Source organism: Salvelinus sp. IW2-2015, linkage group LG1, assembly GCF_002910315.2.
Source record: "Salvelinus sp. IW2-2015 linkage group LG1, ASM291031v2, whole genome shotgun sequence".
NCBI classification, from domain to species: Eukaryota; Metazoa; Chordata; class Actinopteri; order Salmoniformes; family Salmonidae; genus Salvelinus; species Salvelinus sp. IW2-2015.
Genome location: NC_036838.1, coordinates 31322735 through 31345688, shown reverse-complemented (window position 1 = coordinate 31345688; position 22954 = coordinate 31322735). Strand labels below are relative to the sequence as shown.

Below are 22954 nucleotides of genomic sequence, written 5' to 3'. Positions count from 1 at the left end.
CTGGTTAACTGAAAAAAATTAAGTGAATAGTTTTAAAACAAGTGTTCCATCTGCCCTGTGATTGTAGTCTGGCTGACGCGACCCACGTGACTCACAGCGCAAGGAGAGCTGGGGTGTAATCATTAGTCCAAACAGTTGCAAAACGTTCAACGAGAGTTTCTATTGGACAAATCTAGGTAGCTCCCTCCCCGTTTCATTCCGTTTGCTTCCATTTAAGAAACGTTTTGCAACAAAATCGGCGTACATCCATTCTATTGTTTTTTTGATGAAACGTATATCCCTTCTCGTGTGTATTTGGGTTATATGAGGTTTGTAGGCGGTATTTGGGTTATATGAGGTTTGTAGCGTATATTACTTTGGCTATCAACTGCACAGCGGAAATCGGAGAAAATAGGCATCATTGTGAGTGCAGCTGCGCGTTTTTTGGAACTCTTCTGCTAAGGCATTACAATGAATCCTGTCGATGAATGCCCCGCCCTCAAAGGCACATGAGCCTGTGTAGGGATGTGACTGAAGGAGGGGTTGTTTTGATTTCTTTTTGTATTTGGTAGTATCTTAATACCCCGTATCKTAGGTGGCGGCAATGCACCAATAGATGTAGTCTGCCATAAAACTTTTAAWGAAGAAGAACAATCGGCGTAATAAATACAACCGTGTTTTCGATTTAGGTGTCAGCCACACTACTGTGATTTTTTTATTGTCCCCATATTGTAACAAAGTTGACAAATTCGATACATTGTATTCTTCCTCAACTGCCCACTCGATAACAATTCCGTGGCTCTTGTATTTTYAATCTGTAGTAGTATATTCTGTCAATTATCCATTGTCAAACGCGAGAAGCCCCCCACCTCCTGACTCAATGGATTACGTTACTCTAAATTACACTCCATTTTCCAAAATCTAAATAGGAACTGTCCTATAATATTGTCACCAAGGCGGTGCTAGTGTAATTGTCGCAAACTGCAAGCCCTTCCCCGCCCACTAATCCCTTAGATTTATATAATGCTCTAATACACGAACAACATCTGCTCACTTAGTTGTGGCCATAGCAGTCGCGTAGCCGTCCTAACCATCCATATTCGACCGAATTCTACTGTGGATAGCGGGTTTCTTTTGGGTCCACTTGTCCCTCGTCACCAGAGCCATCTATTAGGACGCACTTCACCAAAGTAAGCTGTTATTACATTCCCTTACAATTGATTCGTCTTCACCTGTAAACAATGAGTGTAGCCTACTGAAAGAGCAATGACCACTTGTCGAGACCACGCAATGTGTAGGCTTTGGCACCTGAGGTTTAAAAAAAAWAATATATATATCGTTKTTTTTTTTTATCCATAAAAGGTCAAACAACATATTTAGTCTATGCCAGCCTATCACCGCGCCCTGGACTTGTTTGACTAACAACTTGGAACTGATTTAGTCCACTCTAGTCTACACTGTAATTTAATGTTCGACATGTAAAACTTCCAATGCATCCATTGTCATTATTTCTCAACTCAAGTTTGTATAAATATTGGTTGGAWCTGTGTAGGCTACATATGGAATGATTTACACAGAACAAAATATACGTTCCATATAAAAGCAATTTTAAGGAAAATGTATGCTTGTGCTTTTCATACCTTCTGCTTTTAGACCAGTTTCCCTACCCTTCCCACTATTTCCTCATGGGATCCTGCTTTGTCAAAATTGTAGACTCAGGTGTGTAGGTAAAGTGTGTAGGTGACTGATTGAATAACTCATTGTATTTGATCCTTGAGTCAGCCATGCATTAGAGATGCCACAACTTCATCTCCTCATACTAGATCAAAGCTGGTGTCAAGAATCATGATGTTGGTATACTGCAGCCCACTACTGTATGTCAGTAGTTTTTCTCAACCTGGGTTTCTAAAAAATTTAATCTGACGTTACTCTGTTAATTAATCCAGTACAGGACATTACAGGATGTACCCTGTCAAGATAGAATCAAATCAAATCAGGGAGTTAAACAATATACCCTTAATCCCAATGTTTGACAATTAACCCAAAACCTTCAAGCCTCTGAAACATAGTTTTTTGTCATTTTGGGGTAATGTAATGTATTCTATTGTCAATTACTTTCATACTAAAAAGGATACCTCTGGAATGTGACTTTAGGCTTATGTTGTTGATGGTAAAAAAAAACACATTGAATGTGTGTAAACTTCAATTGACTTAGTGACATCCTCATTGATCAAATGTAGTTATGAAAATGAGCAGCAGTATGCATTATTGTCTGTTGTTGATTCTCTCTTAAGTAATTTGATTTTCCACAAAAGTTTCCAGGCCACTGGAACAAAGTACTGACGTAGAATAAAGACATTTTCCTTGGGTGATGAGAGTCATGCTCAAATGATTCCCTTAATTGGAAGAGTTACCCCAAACAGGCATGATTCCACTGTCTGGGCCAGCTGGAGATTCGCCATCACATGTTGCCAGTCTCTTTTCATCTGAGTATGAAACTARAAAGTGTCCCTCAGGGATGCATTTGATTAGAACATGGTTTTCACGTTATCTTGAGATGGGGTGTGAGGAAATAACAAATGTGATAGGCATTAGGAATTTAGAGCTTAGGAACTGTAGGAAAATGACACACTGGTAAGGAACTACACTGAGTGTACAAAACATTAATAACATCTGCTCTTTCCATGACAGACTGACCAGGTGAAAGCTATGATCCCTTATTGATGTCACTTGTTAAATCCACTTCAAATCAGTGTAGATCAGGCCTGGGCAATTATTTTCCATGGAGGGCCACATTAGAATATATTTTTGCTATTGCGGTCCAGAATCATATTACAGGATTATACATCATGTGTATGACTCTGTTGACAGATATATCTACTGTAAATCACGTCCAGGTATGCTACTTATTTAACTTTTTTAACATGCACAGAAATAAACTACATCCATGTTCTCCTTTTGGTAGGTATTTCCATTATTAAACATGCAATGAACTACATGGAGGGAAAAGTACACTGTGCATTCAGCACCACGGACAGAACTCTTGTTAACGGGTATGCACAAGAAAGAGAGAGAGCTCAACATTACATTTAAACTACTCAATCAGTGTGAGGAGTGAAGACTCTGATGGGCATTGACTAGAGCAGTGAAGTCTGGTATAGTTTCTTGCGTCGCTATGCGCAGGATTGCTGAGAGGTGAGAGTCAGTAAGAGATGATCTGTGCCTTGMCTTGTTATATTCCATCACTGAAAATGTCTGTTCACATACATAGGTTGACCCAAATAGTACAAACATCTTCTGAGCATGACTCCTAATCTTTGGAAAGTTTTGTTCATCAAGAGATGCATAGAACCTCGTCAGTGACATTTTGAATAGTTCTCCCATCACTGCATCAGACTGGAGGTCGATAAGCTCAAGTTGCAAGTCAGTGGAAGTGTTATCCACATTAAAGGTGAAAGGAGAGGAACCAACAGCATGTCATTTTCCAACACTTTGAAATCCTCAAAACRATGAGAAAACTCACCTTTCAAAGCACGCAGCAGTGATGTATACTTCTCCCGCTCGTCATCTGATAGGGAACAGACTAGTAGTGTCGGAAGATGGATGAGATTTTTGGCTTCTACTTGGCGGGTCAGGAGGAGTAATTTTCCCTTGAAGGCTTTGACAAGGCTGTACATCTGATGTGCAAAAAGGCCCTTCCCTTGTAGTTTGGAATTCAGATCATTCATGAGGGCCATGATGTCCACAATAAAGGCAAAACCAGCCAACCATTCTTTATGTTGCAGTTGAGGGAAATCCACATATTTTCCCTTTCATTTGCAAAAACTCAGCAATCTCCGATTTCAGGTCCCACACCCTTTTAAGCACAATCCCCAAACTCAGCCATCTCACGTTTGTGTGGTAGGGGAGATCTGCATGACCCGACTCTGTCACTTCCAACAGTGAGACAAACTGCCTGTTGTTTAAAGATTTTGCGCTTATGAAGTTTACCACTTTAGTGACTGTATCCACAACATATCTCATTTTCAGAACACATTTACAGAGCATCTCCTGATGAATAATGAATCAAATTATTTTCTGATCTGGGTTCASCTCAGCTACTTGATCTTGTATCCTTTTCAAAAGGCCAACGTTTTTTCCTGTAAAGTTTGGGCACCCATCAGTGGTCACACTGGATAACTTTTCAAAACTAAGTSCCAGCTTTGCCACACACTTATTAACCCCCTCCAATAAATCTTTCCCTGTGGTTGCGCTCTTCATTGACTGCACTGAAGCAAGCTCCTCTGTAATTTCCAAGTCTGGGGTTATGCCTCGTAAGAATATCAACGAGTTCGCCGTGTCACGTGCATCACTGGTCTCATCCAGGACCAATGAGAAATAGGTGAAATCCTTTACCTTGTTTTTCAACTGTTGTTCCATATTCTCTAGATGTGCTCAACACGCCGTGTCACTGTTCGTCTTGACAGGGAAACATTTTCAAACAGCTCTTTCTTGTCGGGGCAAAGTATTGCTGCAGAGTCAATTAAACATTCTTTAATGAATTTGTCCTCAGCCAATGGCTTGCTACAGTTGAAGTCAGAAGTTTACATACACCTTAGCCAAATACATTTAAACTCMGTTTTTCACAATTCCTGACATGTAATCATAGTAAAAATTCCCTGTCTTAAGTCAGTTAGGATCACCACTATTTTAAAAATGTGAAATGTCAGAATAATAGTAGAGAGAATTATTTATTTCAGCTTTTAATTCTTTCATCACATTCCCAGTGGGTCAGAAGTTTGCATACACTCAATTAGTATTTGGTCAAACGTTTTGGGTAGCCTTCCACAAGCTTCTCACAATAAGTTGGGTGAATTTTGGGCCATTCCTCCTGATAGAGCTGGTGTAACTGAGTCAGGTTTGTAGGCCTCCTTGCTCGCACACGCTTTTTCAGATCTACCCACAAATTTTCTATAGGATTGAGGTCAGGGCTTTGTGATGGCCACTCCAATACCTTGACTTTGTTTTCCTTAAGCCATTTTGCCACAACTTTGGAAGTATGTTTGGGGTCAACGTCCATTTGGAAGACCCATTTGCGACCAAGCTTTAACTTCCTGCCTAATGTCTGGAGATGTTGCTTCAATATATCCACATAATTTTCCTACCTCATGATGGCATCTATTTTGTGAASTGCACCTGCAGCAAAGCACCCCCACAACATGATGCTGCCACCCCCGTGCTTCACGGTTGGGATGGTGATCTTTGGCTTGCAAGCCTCCCCCTTTTTCCTCCAAACATAACGATTTTCATTATGGCCAAACAGTTCTATTTTTGTTTCATCAGACCAGAGGACATTTCTCCAAAAAGTACGATCTTTGTTCCCATGTGCAATTGCAAACTGTAGTCTGGCTTTTTTTATGGCGGTTTTGGAGCAGTGGCTTCTTCTTTGCTGAGCGGCCTTTCAGATTATGTCGATAAAGGACTCGGTTTACGTTGGATATAGATACTTTTGTACCTGTTTCCTCCAGCATCTCCACAAGGTCCTTTGCTGTTGTTCTGGGATTGATTTGCACTTTTCGCACTAAATTACGTTCATGTCTAGGAGACAGATCGCATCTCCTTCCTGAGCGGTATGATGGCTGCGTGGTCCCATGGTGTTTATACTTGGGTACTATTGCTTGTACAGATCGTTTGGAAATTACTCCCAAGGATGAACCAGATTGAACCAGAGGTCCAGAGGTCTTTGCTGATTTCTTTTGATTTTCCCATGATGTCAAGCAGAGAGGCACTGAGTTTGAAGGTAGGCCTTGAAATACATCCACAGGTACACCTCCAATTGACTCAAATGATGTCAATTAGCCTATCAGAAGCTTCTAAAGCCATGACATAATTTTCTGGAATTTTCCAAGCTGTTTAAAGGCACAGTCAACTTTGTGTATGTAAACTTCTGACTCACAGTGAATTATAAGTGAAATAATCCGTCTGTAAACAATTGTTGGAAAAATGACCTGTGTCATGCACAAAGTAGATGTCCTAACYGACTTGCCAAAACTATAGTTTGTTATCAAGAAATGTGTGGAGTGGTTGAAAAACGAGTTTTAATGACTTCAACCTAAGTGTATGTAAACTTCCGACTTCAACTGTATGTTTAGCAATTTTGTGGGACAGTACATAGCTAGCTCTCGCGATTCCATTGTTTGCTGAATGCAGTTTTGTGAAAAGTCCTTGCTGCTTTTTCAACTGAGAAAGCAACTCTTTCGATGCACTTGCCCTCTGCTCAGAAGACATATTCTTATATTTCTCTTATGCTTCGTTTGGAAGTGTCGGGACAAGTTCATTGTCTACTTTTCTTTGAAATCTTTGAAAAACAAATTTTTGCTCAATTTCTAGCTACCTACTATTTGTAACTGTGACGTGTATGTCAGCCTGTCAGTCACTGTCTGTCCTCGTGCAGTTGTTATACGTGCCTTCAAAATAAATGTCCCACAAGCAGTGGGAGTTAAATGATTACACAAAGGCGACTATTCATAGGGCTTTTAATTTGAATAACAAATACTTTTTTCAAAACTACTGTCGCAAATTCTTTATGTGATCTGAGCATGATTCCGCGGGCCGTATTGAATCAGATCGCGGGCCGCATACGGCCCCCGGGCCGGCCTTTGCCCAGGCCTGGTGTAGATGAAGGGGAGGAGACAGGTTAAAGAAGGATTTTTTAAGCTTTGAGACATGGATTGTGTATGTGTGCCATTCAGAGGGTGAATGGACAAGACAAAAGATTTAAGTGCCTTTGAAGGGGGTATGGTGGTAGGTGCCAGGTGCCAGGTTTGTGTCAAGAACTGTAACGCTGCTGGGATTTTCACATTCAACAGTTTCCCGTGTGTTTCAAGAATGGTCCACCAGCCAACTTGACACAACTGTGAGAAGCATTAGAGTCAACATGGGCCAGCATCCCCGTCGAACGCTTTCGACACCTTGTAAAGTCCATGCTCCGACAAATTGAGGCTGTTCTGAGGGCAAAATGGGGGAGGGGGTGCAACAAACCTGTTTCGTGGGATGTCACGTTCACTATTCATAGATAGTGAATGTCTCAACTATCTCCCCTTCTTCGCCGACTTGCTAATTTACTGCTTCTGGACTCAAAGTGGACAAATTTATTTTCTTTTTTTATGTTTTTTTGGTGTAGGATTCATATTTTTTCTCCTTCTCAGTCACTCTCCTGTCTCTCTACCTCAGTCTCTCTGACCAGTGTGGGAGAAACTTGCGACCATGGCGGCTCCAAACCTAGCTAAAGACACAGCTACAAACCCAGACGGGAGGGATTTGAGCCCTGTGGACTTCATCCAGCTGCAGCAGTACATGGAATGTGAGTGCCATTTTTAATTAAAAKGAAAGGTGGGTCAGATACAATGCTAATACCATACTTCTAGAATTAACTTCAACAGTCTGTGGCTCTAGGTCTAATGAACCTGACGAAGACCTAGTTGGGTAAAAATGTTATCCTATTGAATACTTGGGAACCACTACCAGGAGGTGGAATATTATTTCATCATTTTGATGTCTTCACTATTATTCTACAATGTAGAAAATAGTAAAAAAAAAATTAAAAAAAATCCTTGAATGTGTCCAAACTTTTGACTGCTACAGTATACCTAATTCTTTCACACCAGATACAAACATACACATACAAACAACATCTTACGGAGGCACACAAACAACGACTATATCTCATCTGCCCAGACCCTCATGCTCATCCTCATGATTCTGCTGTTGTGCTATAGAATTTGTGAAATTTGTCTTTTGAATAAGACATTATATACGTTAGTTTATACTGGATTAAGGGTACATTTTTGTTAACTGTAATTTCGTTAGTTATGTTCCAACATTTGGTATTTTATTAGGATCCCCATTATGGATGCACAMTATATCGGTGAACATATCGGAATTGGCCGATATTAGCTAAAAATGCCAACATCGGTATCGGCCGATGTCTAGTTTAACGCCGATGTTAAAAACCGATGTCAAAACTACCATGCATACCTATATAACATAGGTACATGACGTAATAACGGCATGTAAAATTTTGCGCTACACGTGCAACACAGCATTCCTAACCTAGCCCACACAATGTCTGCTGTGTGGATTGAGCAGTCAACAAGTCRAGCAGTCATTTTGAAGAGTAAGAACATTTCAGCGAGACAACTCAAAGGTGAAAACCATTAACGCCAAAATAATGGTATTTATTGCCCTTGACATTCAATTGTTCTCTGTCGTGGCTTTCGTTGACTGGTCGAGCACCAGTACACACTAACAAGTGCGCTATTTTTCAGATGTTGCCCTACCGGAGTTACACAGTAATAGCGTCACTGCTATTTGCTTCACGACATACATACTATGGAACACTGTTTAGGTCTTTGCGTGTCAAAAAAGATACAGTAGCACTGTCAAAGCTGTACAAAAAAGTCTGCAAACACCGGCCACAAACGATGTGTTTACAAAACCGCATTGGTAATAAAGCATCATTTGTTCGACCGCAACTTCTGGGGTAGCTAGCTTTAGCTTGGTACCTAGCTGACATCAATACAACCAGCCTGAAAACAATGACCAGTAGAAACTGCAGTCATTTTCATTATTCTTAGCAATGATTTAGGAATCCTTGTGAGTAAGTATTAGCTAGGTTGCCACTTGTTGTTCAGCTATTGAAATTGAACTTCAGTTCATGAAAATAAATAGCTAGCCAGCTACTTAACCCTGTTGCTCATAGCTAACATTATAAGATTCAGCTAGCTTCATCTGGCTAGTGAGGCTCGACCGGACCGGGTTATGTGTTATGAAGCTAGCCACAATAAGAATTAGGCACAATAGTGGAATTTGCAGTTTGCCTTCAAAATAAAAGTATGTAATTGACAGTGATACAAATTAATACAAATAGTAGAATTGTGCCATACTTTTATTTTGAAGGGCAATTGAAAAGTCCACTATTGTGGCTAATCCTTATTGTGGCTATTTTCACATAGATGGGTCCGACCACCATTAATAAAATAAGAACTGTCTTATAAATTAGGGTAATTTTAGATGATGACACCTAGCTATACAGCTACTGAAACTGATTATGTCTTGTTATTTGACACGTCAAATAGTGTTATGCATATTTTTTGACACGCAAAGACCCAAATGGCGTTCCATAGAAATCCTGGTTGAGAATGAAATGACTGAACAAATTAACAACGAAACAGCACAGCAAGTAAGTGAAATAAATAGGTTTTGATTATGTTTTACTGGTAATGGGGACGTAAATGCCAGCAAAATAACTTTTTGGTCAGTGTGGTGTGTGTGTGTGTGTGTAACCTTTTATTTAACTAGGCAAGTCAGTTAAGAACAAATTATTATTTACAATGACGTCCCGGACGACCCTGGGCCAATTGTGCGCCGCCCTATGGGACTCCCATTCACGGCTGGATATGATCCAGTCTGGATTCGAACCAGGGACTGTAGTGACGCCTCTTGCACTGAGATGCAGTGCCTTAGATCGCTGCGTCCATGTGTGTGTGTTAACTATTTTGTACTAGAATGCTTAAAAGGCCGCTAAAATTTTAAATATCGTTTATCGGTATCTTTTTTTGGGGCAAGGAAAATAGCGGAYATCGGTATCGGCCAAAAGTGTCATATCGGTGCATCACTAATCCCCATTAGCTGTTGCAAAAGAAGCAGCTACTATTCCTGGAATCACACAAAACATGAAACATGACATAATACAGAACAATATACAAGAACAGCTCAAGGACAGAACTACATACATTTTTTGTTAAAAGGCACACGTAGCCTACATATCAATGCATACACACAAACTATCTATGTCAAATAAGGGAGAGACGTTCTGCCGTGAGGTGTTACTTTCAGTTTTTTTTATTTGAGCAATATGAGATGGAACGGAGTTCCATGCAATAATGGCTCTATATAATACTGTACACTTTCTTGAATTTGTTCTGGATTTGGGGACTGTGAATAGACCCATGGTGGCATGTCTTGTGGGATAAGTGTGTATGTCAGAGCTGTGTGTAAGTTGACTATGCAAACAATTTGGGATTTTCAACACATTGTTTCTTATAAAAATAATTGATGCAGTCAGTCTCTCCTCAACTCTTAGCCAAGAGAGACTGGCATGCATAGTATTTATATCAACCTTCTGATTACAATGAAGAGCAAAACATGCCGCTCTGTTCTGGGCCAGCTGCAGCTTAACTAGGTCTTTCCTTGCAGCACTGGACCACACGACTGAACAATAATCAAGATTAGACAAAACTAGAGYCTGCAGGACTTGCTTTTTGGAGTGAGGTGTCAAAAAAGCAGAGCATCTCTTTATTACGGACAGAGCTCTCCCCATCTTTACAACCATTGAATCGATATGTTTTGACCATGACAGTTTACAATCTAAGGTAACGCCAAGTAAGTCTCCTCAACTTGTTCAACAGYCACACCATACATTACCAGATTCAGCTGAGGTCTAGAACTTAGGCAGTGATTTGTACCAAATACAATGCTCTTMGTTTTAGAGATGTTCAGGACCAGTTTATTACTGGCCACCCATTCCAAAACAGACCAACTCTTTGTTAAGGGTTTCAGTGACTGTGGTTGCTGATGCCTATATGGTTGAATCATCAGCATACATGGACACACATGCTTTATTTAATGCCAGTGGCAGGTCATTGGTAAAAATAGAAAAGCGTAGAGGGCCCAGAGAGCTGCCCTGCGGTACACCAAACKTTACATGATTGACATTAGAGAAGCTTCCATTAAAGAAAACCCTTTGAGTTCTATTAGATAAATTGCCATATTGTGGATTAAGAGTTGAGGTTGAAAAGCCATAACACATACACTACCAGTCCAAAGTTTTTGAACACCTACTCATCCAAGGGTTTCTCTTTATTTTTTACTATGTTCTACATTGTAGAACAATAGTGAAGACATCAAAACTATGAAATAACACATATGGACTCATGTAGTAACCAAAAAAGTGTTMAGCAAATCCAAATATATTTTATATTTGAGATTCTTCAAATAKCCACCCTTTGCCTTGATGACCAAACTTTTCACTGGTACTGTATAAAAAAAGGAATACTTGGGGAGCATTATACCAGACAGTGTGGATGTACTTTTTTTCCTAAATTATCCTCTCTAATCCAGCATGCACCTTGAACCAGTGTTTTTATGGATGTTCTCATACTACTCAACTAAATCTCGGGGTAATGTTCCAAGATGGTGAACAGGGAGACTGCATGAAAGGGTACTGCTCCCTTGCCTCACTGGAGTTTCATATAGTCAATCAAATTTCAAACAAATGTATTTTATAAAGCCCTTTTTACATCAGCAGTTGTCACAAAGTGCTTTAGAGTTACCCAGCCTAAAACCTCGAAGAGCTGCACTAGAATGGAACCCAAAAGGCAGAGGTTTTTAGATCTTTGAGGGACATGTATTTTGCCTGTCAGACGTCCTGTGTATTTGTTTGATTTATATTACATCTTCTGCTGGTGGTTTACGTACTGAATCTTTGACCCTGTTGTAAATTGATTTTCAAAGGGATTGTTGCCAAAATGTACATGTATTTTATCTTTTAGGCTTTTCTGCCTGTCCCATATCTGGCTTCTCTTTATATGCTTGTATCCCCTGTGTTGACTTTCAGTATTGTCCTCTATGCAGATGGCAGTCTGAGAGTGAAAGATGTGATGAAAGAGTTCCATGCAGGCGGGCGGTTGGTCCAGTACAGATTTGGAGAGGTGAGCTTCAAGAGGGTCCTTTCCAACCATGGCCCATCCTTCTGCCAGCACMCTATGTTGACTTGAGATTACACAACACAACCCTTGTTGTCTCTGATGTACTGTTCTGTTTGGAATCTCAGCGAATCGATGCAGTTGGCTTCTCTTTGTTCCTCAAGACCTACCTGGAGGCGGATGACTTCCCTGCTGATTTCTGCCAACGCCTTTTCCACTACTTCCAGAATGCAGAGCGAGACGTTTATATGAGGAGCCCTCCACCCAAAGGGGGTGAGCCCCACCATCCCAACTCTTTTGTATTATTACTGTGTATGACATACAGTATAATATAATGTATATGATATGTCTTACTTATACCTTCAATATCCATCAATTGCTCTTAAAAAGTGACCGCATTGATGTGAACATTCATGAGTTTACGATATGTTATACTTTGATGCATACTGTATTTGGCTCTCTGCTTGATTATGGGTCTAAGTTGATATGATACAGTACGTTCGGAAAGTATTCAGACCCCTTGACTTTTTCCACATTCCACATTTTTAATACATTTATGAATGTTTTTTTTTACTCATAAATCTACACACAATAGCCCATAATGACAAAACAAAAACAGGTTTCTAGAAAGTAAAAAAAAAAAACGGAAATATTACATCTACATAAGTATTCAGATCCTTTACTCAGTACTTTTTTTAAGCATCTTTGGCAGCGATTACAGCCTTGAGTATTCTTGGGTGTGACGCTACAAGCTCRGCACACCTGTATTTGGGGAGTTTCTCTAATTCTTCTCTGCAGATCCTCTCAAGCTCTGTCAGGATGGGRAGAGTCGCTGCACAGCTATTTTCAGGTCTCTCCAGAGATGTTTAACCGGGTTCAAGTCCCAGTTCTGGCTGGGCCACTCACGGACATTCAGACACTTGTCCTGAAGCCACTCCTGCGTGTGATTAGGGTTGGCTGTGTGATTAGGGTCGCTTGGCATTCAGGCCATAGAGTTCCATCTTGGTTTCATCAGACCAGAGAATCTCTTTTCTCATCGTCTGAGAGTCTTTAGGTGCCTTTTGGCAAACTCCAAGCGGGCTGTCATTTGCCTTTTACTGAAGAGTGGCTTCCTTCTGGTCACTCTAACATAAAGGCCTGATTGGTGGAGTGCTGCAGAGATGGTTGTCCTTCTGGAGGTCCTCCCATCTTCACAGAGGAACTCTGGTGTTCTGTCAGTGACCATCAGGTTATTGGTTACCTCCCTGAACAAGGCCCTTCTCCYCTGATTGCTCAGTTTGGCCCGAACAGCCTGCTCTAGGAAGAGTCTTGGTGGTTCCAAACTTCCTCCATTTAAGAATGTTGGAGGCCACTGTGTTCGTAGGGACATTTTTTGGTACCCTTCCCCAGATCTGTGCCTYGAAACAATTCTGTCTCGGAGCTCTATGGACAATTCCTACGACCTCGTGGCTTGATTTTTGCTCTGACATGCACTGTCACCTGTGGGACCTTATATAGACAGGTGTGTGCCTTTCCAAATCATGTYCAATCAATTRAATTTACCACAGGTGGACTCCAATCAAGTTGTAGAAACATCTCAAGGATGATCAATGGAAACAGGATGCAACGGAGCTCAATTTCGAGTCTCATAGCAAAGGGTCGGAATACTTATGTAAATAAAGTATCTGTTTGAATTTTTTATACATTTGCAAAAATATCTAAACCTGTTTTCGCTTTGTCATTATGGGGTATTATGTGTAATCTATTTTAGAAAAAGGYTGTAACGTAACAAAATGTGGAAAAAGTCAAGGGTTCTGAATGCACTTTATATAAGTTCCAATTGCTAAACATCTGAATAAACTCCTGGTTTTGTCTCTCAGGTGGAGTGTACCTCAAAGATGTGTCTTGTTACTTCTCTGTCTTGGAGGAGGGACAGCCGCGAGACAAACTGGAATGTGAGTACTGTCTTTTCACCAATGGAATTCTGTGTGATAGTTTGTATTCCATGATGGGTTGATCTTTTAGCTGTTTTCAATTGACCAGTGAGGAGAGATAAGTAGAGTGAAAACAAAAAGGATTTGTTATTGATTTACTCATTTCATCACCTGTTGTGCTTTCAGTTACTTTCAAACTTTATGACAAAGATGGCAACGGACTCCTGGACAGCTCAGTAAGTGACTGAAATGTACTTTCTGTATTATGAATACATTCTACTCTCATTTTAAATCAAGGTGATGTAGTGAACAGTAGGAGTTGTGAAAGAACAAACTGTGGTTTTACTCTCAATAAGGAAGTGGATCGGATCATCACCCAGATGATGCGTGCGGCAGATTACCTGGGTTGGGACGTGACAGAACTCAGACCGGTAAGACATCCACTTAAATGCCTGTCAACTATCCTTATGGGAATACTCACTGGGTCTTATATTCAAGCAAAACGTTCACCAGAGGGGTATACTACAAAGCAGGATCAAGGAGGTGGCCAGCTAACTTGACTAAATATTCCGAAATCATTTTTTAAAAAGATAATCTTGAAATGGGCATGGTCTAATTGACTCAACAACCAAAAAATGCATATCTTAGTTTAGCTTTCTTTAATGAATCAGAAAATCAACAGTTACTTCTGGTTGTTTATAATGATTGCTGGCTATAGCTTATTGATCCTGCTTTGTAGTATACCCCTCAGGGTTCAGCGAAGGGTAAACAACAGTGTTGATGTTGGAATTATTATGCCTTTCTTTTTGATTGACGGGGCAAACATTATTTTCATGGAAAGAATTAGACCACATTAATCTAAATACACACTCTCTCAAATTGTTTTGTCTCACCCCAGTAATCTAGTTAGTGGTCTTGATTGAATTGGGCCCAACGCCCCCACCCAGAACCCAGTTACAGTCCTTGTGCAAGTTTCTGGTTAGAGAGTTGTAGTGATTAGCGATGAGAGACTAATGTTAACAGTATTTAGGTACAACACTGCATGTTGCTTACACTTGACATTCCATCAATTCTAATTATCAAAAAAGAGATTACAGAGATTATCAGATAAGAGATTGCATACTTAATATTTGTCAGGTTAGAGTTTGTTCTGCAAGTGAAATTCTATTTAATCTACAAAATTAAATCTGAAGTGATGTCCATACATGGAAATTAAGCTTCCAATGAATTAAGATAAGTGAGTCCAAAATTAGATAAAATGTCATTTGGTTTGAAGGTTGATGTTCTGGTTGTAGACTTTGGTTCTATAGGGCTAACACCTGGCAGCAGCGCAGAGAGACTTGTATTGTGATTGGTCAGGAACCAGGATCAGTGGGAGTCTAACTACTCCGATTGGTCCCTAAGGTGCTGAAGGACATGATGACGGCGATGGATGCTGACAGCAGTGGAGCGGTGACCCTGCAGGAGTGGATCCAGGGAGGGATGAACAACGTGCCCCTGTTGGTGCTGCTGGGACTCAAGGCAAGAAGCACTAACAGCCAGACTCTGACTCATCTGGTTAACTCAATCAGTATACATGATTCAGCACGTGACAATAGACTCCTTATGCTATGAGCTGTATGGTTCAACTACTGTACATCTCAATAAAGCTTTATTCAATTTTGTTTAGATGATACTTTTAAATGTCACCCCAAAGTTATGTCTTATCTTGTCCCTGTCTTATCCAAAAATCTATATATTTACGGCCCTTAGACTTTGTTGGCAATACTGTATCAGAAATAAGTCTGCACACATACAAATGGTACTTGTTTGGATTGGCGTGCTGTTTACTTTACCATGCTGTTAGTCACTTCAGAGGCACAGCCACGGTGTCTCCCTTTCCATGAGTCTACAATGCAAGAGAGACTACTCTGCTGTTTACATTAGTTGTTAACAAAGGCCCTGACCCTCTTTTTTCTTTCTCTCGCTCTCTCTCTCTCAGTTCTCTCTCTCTCCTTCCCCTCTCTCACTCTCTCTCTCTTTCCTCTCTCTCTCTCTCTTTCCTCTCTCTCTCTCTTACCCCCCCCCCTCTCTCTCTCCTCTCTCAGATGGCAGAGAGGGATGGGCAGCACATCTGGAGGATGAAGCACTTCAACAAGCCTGTGTACTGCAACGTGTGTCAGAGCATGCTGCTGGGCCTCAGGAAACAGGGCCTCTGCTGCACCTGTAATAGCTCTATACCGTCACAAGGGGGCAACCTCTGTCTCATATTCATAGATATACTTAGACTGAAGTTCTGAGTGTCTGAGTAGAGACTGTAGTTCTGTTGTCACCACACTGAAGTGTGGTCCTTGAGAGCTACAGTGTACAGGCCTTAGGGCATACATGCTTTTGTCCCAGCCCAACAACTGACACACGTGATTCAACTAACCAAGTTCTGTATGAGTAGTTGATTCCGGTGCGTTAGTGCTGGGTTAGAATAAAAGCTTGCACATCCTATAGCTCATCTGGACCAGGGTTAGTGACCACTGCTGTAGTTCTTTATTCCCCATTGGTTCCCTGATTGCTACACAGATCTGTACCATATGCTACTCAAACCTAAGCCTAGTAGGGAAACACGATAACAAAAAAACACGATAACATTTTCAAAGAGAAATGCTTAACAGTGGCCTTGTTCTTCTCTCCCCCTCAGTGTGCAAGTACACTGTCCATGGTCACTGTGCCAACAAGAATCCTGGTCCATGTGCCTGCACCTTTGTTAAATCCAAAAAACAGATTGGGGTGAGCCTTAATAGAGTTCTGTTTCACATTTCATTCCAGAATCATGATTTTAGACCTGAATATGATCATGATTTTAGACCTGAATATGATCATGATTTTAGACCTTAGACCCTCATTTTGATTCATCTGCACACCTGATCATAGTCATGTCCTTTTCAAGAGTGTGTATGCAGTCAGCAAAATCTTGCCCTTGTGGCTATAGTGTTCATATGTGTTTGTGGACGTTGTCCCTCTGTCTGTCTGCTCCAGATTCCAGCTCACGGCTGGGTCAGTGCTGACTGTGACTCCAGTAAGTGTCACTTCTGCAACAAGAAGATCAAGACCCTGGCAGGGAAGCATTGCGTGTGGTGCCAACAGATGGTAAGTGTGTGTGCGTTTACATTCTTGGCTGTATGTGTACACATATGCTGCCACTAGTCTTTGCAATGAATGTCTCGTTTTAGCGCCATGACGACTGTGTCAACTTCGGGTCATCATCGTGCGACTGCGGGTCGCTAAGAGACCACATTCTGCCACCGTGGGCCATATACTCATCCTCCAAGGTCAGCCATTGAACCCACGACAAGCTCATGACTCCATTCCATAAGAGTTGCAAATGAAGTCACACTGTTTATAGCCATTCAGGCTATGCTTCAGCTAAAAGCAAAAAATGTTGGCAGATTTTTTTGTCACCCAATAATCCTACAGTATGTGTCAAATGTGTATATCCCTTGCTATGCKCCTAACCCTCTCTGTTTCTGAAGAAGGATGAAGAAGGAAGGAGTAGTTCCATGGAGGACACTAACCTGGAGGACATCACCCCAGACGGGCACATTCTGCAGGTAGGGTCCTCTTAGTTCCACTGACAGGGACACCGTACCATCTACTTCACACACACTACTGGCCCWATCMCAGGGCTGCCCAACCCTCTTCCCGGAGATCTACCGTCCTGTGGGTTTTCAGTCCAACCCTAATTTAACACACCTSATTCTACTTATTAGCTGCTTAACAAGACCTTAACTAGCTGAATCAGATACGCTAAATTAGGGTTGGACTGAAAACCTTCAGGACAGTAGATCTCCAGGAAGAGAGTTGGCAGCCCTGTCCTATCCATTAGCATGTGCTTTAACATAAATGTGTGAAAGCCAGTAATGCATTTTTATTTGCTATGGATCTGCTTCTGTCACTCTTATTGACTGCAATTGTATTGTGCTGGCTGCTGCATGGCATGCACACCAGTGCATGCACACGTTAATCTTATCTCCTCCCCATCTCTCTCTGCAGATTGCTCCTATTCCAGACACCCACCCTCTCCTGGTGTTTGTGAACCCAAAGAGTGGAGGGAAGCAGGGGGAGAGGTAAGGGCAGATCAGGACAGACATCATAAAACATTTCCTAGCCTGCACTAATGTACTCCTGTGAGTGAATGTCATGTATTTTTCAGAGTGCTGAGGAAGTTTCAGTATCTACTGAACCCACGGCAGGTCTACAACCTCTCCAATGGAGGCCCTGGACCAGGGTAACTACACGTACAGGTTGATCAGGGGTGGGAGGTGGGAAAGTGGACTGTTTGTGGACTGTTATGTTATTGTTATGACAGCATTATGTTTCCCTTATGACAGTGGGTATATGGTTTCTTAATCCTTTTTTATGGGATATTATATTCATTGGTATTATAAACTTGGTGGGTCGAGCCCTGAATGCTGATTGGCTGACAGCCATGGTATATCCGACCGTATACCACATGTATGACAAAACATGTATTTTTACTGGTCTAATTACTTTGGTAACCAGTTTATAATAGCAATAAGGCAATAAGGAAGAACAGCCCTTAGTCGTGGTATATTGGCCATATACCACACCCCCTTGGGCCTTATTGCTTAATTATAGTATGCTTTTTCTCTATGTGGTTTGGGAAAGGTCACTAAAAGTACTTTGTGACAACTGCTGATGTAAAAAAGGGGCTTTATAAATAGTTTTGATTGATTTAATGTGTATGTGTATCCATATCAGACTGCACTTCTTTCGGAACCTTCATGACTACAGGATCCTGGTGTGTGGTGGAGACGGCACAGTCGGCTGGATTCTAGATGCTATAGGTGTGGGTTGCTTCCTGTCCCCTCAGAGGTTCATGAACAGTAGTCAAGGTATCTGGGGTTCTCTAAAGCTGAACAATGGCTGCCTCTGTGTGTTCTCAGACAAAGCTGACCTGCCGGTGCGTCCCCCAGTGGCGGTCCTGCCACTTGGCACAGGGAACGACCTTGCTCGCTGCCTCCACTGGGGAGGAGGTAAGGGCTGTGTTTAACATAATGGGGGGTGTCCTAAATTGCACCCTATTCTCTATGTAGTGCACTACTTTTGACCAGGGCCCATAGGGAATACTTTGCTATTTAGAATGCATCCCATGGCTTTGGATAAAAGGAAGGTACCCCAAAATAAACGCTAATCATGTGTTTCTCTTGTGTAAACCCTCTGTGTCCATGGAAACCCCTGCAGGTTACGAGGGCACAGATCTYAGAGAGATTCTGAAGGAGGTCGAGGAGAGCTCGTTGGTTCCTATGGACCGCTGGAGTGTGCAGGTGATTTCACAGGACCCCCAGGAGATAGGAGACCCTGTGCCCAACGAGATCATCAATAACTACTTCTCTATTGGCGTGGTGAGTGACGACCTTGGGGTCATAGAGCCTGCTGATTGGATAATGTACAGACTCCAACAGTCAATCACCTGTATGTCTCTCTTAACTGCCTTATCCTGCCTGTCAGTTTTGGTAGTTTGTTTGCAGCAATAAGAAGACATGAGCAGACTGGTAAGACAAATCACAATCACAGTGACATCTGTGAGTGATGTCAGGCCCTACACCCAAACAAGGGCACTGCGTTCATCCACCTCTGGCCTGCTCGCCTCCCTACCTCTGAGGAAGTACAGTTCCCGCTCAGCCCAGTTAAAACTGTTCGCTGCTCTGGCACCCCAATGGTGGAACAAACTCCCTCACGACGCCAGGTCAGCGGAGTCAATCACCACCTTCCGGAGACACCTGAAACCCCACCTCTTTAAGGAATACCTAGGATAGGATAAAGTAATCCTTCTAACCCCCCCCCCCCCCCCCCCCCTTAAAAGAGTTAGATGCACTATTGTAAAGTGGTTGTTCCACTGGATATCATAAGGTGAATGCACCAATTTGTAAGTCGCTCTGGATAAGAGCGTCTGCTAAATGACTTAAATGTAATGTAAATGTAATGTAAATGATGTAGCTTCAGTGCCTTCGGAAAGTATTCAGACCCCTTGACTTTTTCTACATTTTGTTAGGTTATAGCCTTATTCTAAAATTGATTAAATTGTTCCCCCCCCCCCTCAATCTACACACAATACCCCATAATGACAAAGCAAAAACTGTTTTTTTGATATTTTTGCTGAATTATTAAAAATGAACTGAAATATCACATTAATTACATAAGTATTCAGACCCTTTACTCAGTACTTTGTTGAAGCAACGTTGGCAGCGATTACACCCTCGATTCTTCTTGGGTATAACGCTACAAGCTTGACACACCTGTATTTGGGGGGGTTCTCCCATTCTTCTCTGCAGACCCTCTCAAGCTCTGTCAGGTTAGATGGGGAGTGTCGCTGCACAGCTATTTTCAGGTCTCTCCAGAGATGTTCGAACGGGTTCAAGTCCGGGCTCTGGCTGGGCCACACAAGGACATTCAGAGACTTGTCCCGAAGCCACTCCTGCGTTGTCTTAGCTGTGTGCTTATGGTCGTTGTCCTGTTGGAAGGTGAACCTTTTCCCCAGTCTGAGGTCCTGAGCACTCTGGAGCAGGTTTTCATCCAGGATCTCTCTGTAGTTTGCTCCGTTGATCTTTGCCTCGATCCTGACTAGTCTCCCAGCACCTGCTGAAAAACATCCCCACAGCATGATGCTGCCACCACCATGCTTCACCGTAGGGATGGTGCCAGGTTTCCTCCAGACGAGACACTTGGCATTCAGGCCAAAGAGTTGAATCTTGTTTTCAACAGATCAGAGAATCATGTTTCTCATGGTCTGAGAGTCTTTAGGTGCCTTTTGGCAAACTCCAAGCAGGCTGTCATGTGCCTTTGACTGAGGAGTGGCTTCCGTCTGTCCACTCTACCATGAAGGCCTGATTGATGGAGTGCTGCAGAGATGGTTGTCCTTCTGGAAGGTTCTCCCATCTCCACAGAGGAACTCTAGAGCTCTTGTCAGAGTGACCATCAGGTTCTTGGTCACCTCCCTGACCAAGGCCCTTCTCCACCGATTGCTCAGTTTGGCCGGGCGGCCTGCTCTAGGAAGAGTCTTGGTGGTTCCAAACTTATTCAATTTGAGAATGATGGAGGCCACTGTGTTCTTGGGGACCTTCAATGCTGCAGACACTTTTTGGTACCCTTCCCCAGATCTGTGCCTCAACAAAATCCTGTCTCGGAGCTCTACGGACAATACCTTCAACATTGCTTGTTTTTGCTCTGACATATACTGTCAACTGTGGGACCTTATATAGACAGGTGTGTGCCTTTCCAAATCATGTCCAAWCCATTGAATTTACCACAGGTGGACTCCAATCAAGTTGTAGAAACATCTCAAGGATGATGAATGGAAACAGGATGCACCAGAGCACAATTTCAAGTCTCATAGCAAAGGGTCTGAATACAGTTGAAGTTGAAATTTAAAGTCTGAAGTTTACATACACTTAGGTTGGAGTCATTAAAATTCGTTTTTCAACCACAAAGTTCTTGTTAATTTACATTTAACATTTACATTTAAGTCATTTAGCAGACGCTCTTATCCAGAGCGACTTACAAATTGGTGCATTCACCTTATGAAATCCAGTGGAACAACCACTTTACAATAGTGCATCTAACTCTTTTAAGGGGGAGGGGTGGGGTTAGGAGGATTACTTTATCCTAGGTATTCCTTAAAGAGGTGGGGTTTTAGGTGTCTCCGGAAGGTGGTGATTGACTCCGCTGACTGCGTCTGAGAGTTGTCTGCCACCATTGGGGTTGCCAGAAGCAGGGGCAACAAGTTTGAACTGGGCTGAGCGGGAACGTACGTCCTCAGACGGTCAGGGAAGGCGAGCAGGCCAGAGGGATGAACGCAGTAGCCCTTGTTTGGGCTGGAGACCTATCAGAGCGCTGAAGGTACGGAGGGCGAGGTTCCGTCCCCTCACAGGCTCCGTAGGCAACGCCACCATGGCTCTTGAAGCGGAGCCGCGGGGATGCGAGCTCAACTGGAAGCCAGCTGGAGAGATGCGGAGAGACGGTCGCACGCGGCGCCAGCGGGGAGACGGCTGGTGACGTGAGAGAAACTTGGGCCAAGTGAACACCAGACGGGCTGCGCGTTTCTGGATGTCGCAGTTGTAGGGGGTTTCAATGCCACACGCAGGGAGCCCAACGCCACAGCGAGTTGCAATAAAATCCAGACGGGAGGATGACAAAGCCTGGGATTAGACCTGCCCGCTTCCTGTGTGAGGCAGGGTCGCAGCTCTCGAATGCTTGCTAGAGCGCATGAACCTACAGAACGGGTGGGGTCACCGCCTATGTTAACAAACTATAGTTTTGGCAAGATCGGTTAGGACATTTACTTTGTGATGCACACACAGTAATTTTCCAACAATTATTTACAGATAGATTATTTCACTTATAATTCACTGTATCACAATTCCAGTGGGTCAGAAGTTACATACACTAAGTTGACTATGCCTTTAAACAGCTTGGAAATTTTCAGAAAATGATGTCATGGCTTTTAGGACCATCTGATAGGCTAATTGACATATTTGAGTCAATGGAGGTGTGCCTGTGGATGTATTTCAAGGCCTACCTTCAAGCTCAGTGCCTATTCGCTTACATCATGGGAAAATCTAAAGAAATGCACGTCATACCACTCAGAATGAGACGCGTTCTGTCTCCTAGAGATGAACTACTTTGGTGCGAAAAGTGCAAATCAATCCCAGAACAACAGCAGAGGACCTTGTGAAGCATGCTGGAGGAAAACAGGTACAAAAGTATCTATATCCACAGTAAAACGAATCCTATATCGACATAACCTGAAAAGGCCCGCTCAGCAAGGAAGAAGCCACTGCTCCAAAACCGCCATAAAAAAATCCAGACTACGCGTTTGCAACTGCACATAGGGACAAAGATCGTACTTTTGGAGAAATGTCCTCTGTCTGATGAAACAAAAATAGAATTGTTTGGCCATAATGACCATTGTTATGTTTGGAGAAAAAGGGGAAGGCTTGCAAGCGGAAGAACACCATCCCAACCGTGAAGCACGGGGTGGCAGCATCATGTGTGGGTGCTTTGCTGCAAGAGGGACTGGTGACTTCACAAAATAGATGGCATCATGAGGGAGGAAAATTATGTGAATATTGAAGCAACATCTCAAGACATCAGGCAGGAAGTTAAAGCTTGGTCGCAAATGGGTCTTCCAAATGGACAATGACCCCAAACATACTTCCAAAGTTGTGGCAAAATGGCTTAAGGACAACAAAGTCAAGTATTGGAGTGGCCATCACAAAGCCCTGACCTCAATCCCAATAAATGTGTGGGCAAGAAGCTGAAAAAGTG

The 22954-nt window shown here is 42.4% G+C and overlaps 1 protein-coding gene across 5 annotated transcripts in view; it reads left to right on the top strand.

The window, feature by feature from the left end:
- Positions 1 to 217: 217 nt before the first annotated feature.
- The window catches only part of LOC111965130 (diacylglycerol kinase alpha), a 34648-nt gene continuing 11911 nt past the window's right edge, over positions 218 to 22954 (top strand). Inside the window, exons 1-18 of one of the 5 annotated variants that reach the window (XM_023989172.2) lie at positions 218 to 1169; positions 7192 to 7321; positions 11653 to 11729; positions 11888 to 11996; positions 13583 to 13657; positions 13823 to 13872; positions 13993 to 14067; positions 15041 to 15157; positions 15724 to 15841; positions 16308 to 16396; positions 16646 to 16756; positions 16840 to 16938; positions 17140 to 17217; positions 17660 to 17733; positions 17820 to 17894; positions 18389 to 18474; positions 18574 to 18663; positions 18872 to 19032. In XM_023989172.2, coding sequence (XP_023844940.1) covers positions 7225 to 7321; positions 11653 to 11729; positions 11888 to 11996; positions 13583 to 13657; positions 13823 to 13872; positions 13993 to 14067; positions 15041 to 15157; positions 15724 to 15841; positions 16308 to 16396; positions 16646 to 16756; positions 16840 to 16938; positions 17140 to 17217; positions 17660 to 17733; positions 17820 to 17894; positions 18389 to 18474; positions 18574 to 18663; positions 18872 to 19032 — 1581 coding nt within the window. In that variant the 5' untranslated portion in view covers positions 218 to 1169; positions 7192 to 7224. Of the gene's footprint in view, positions 1170 to 6571; positions 7322 to 11635; positions 11730 to 11851; positions 11997 to 13582; positions 13658 to 13822; positions 13873 to 13992; positions 14068 to 15040; positions 15158 to 15723; positions 15842 to 16307; positions 16397 to 16645; positions 16757 to 16839; positions 16939 to 17139; positions 17218 to 17659; positions 17734 to 17819; positions 17895 to 18388; positions 18475 to 18573; positions 18664 to 18871; positions 19033 to 22954 lie in introns of those variants that run through there. The other 4 variants (XM_023989166.2, XM_023989142.2, XM_023989157.2 and 1 more) reach the window with 4 other exon arrangements.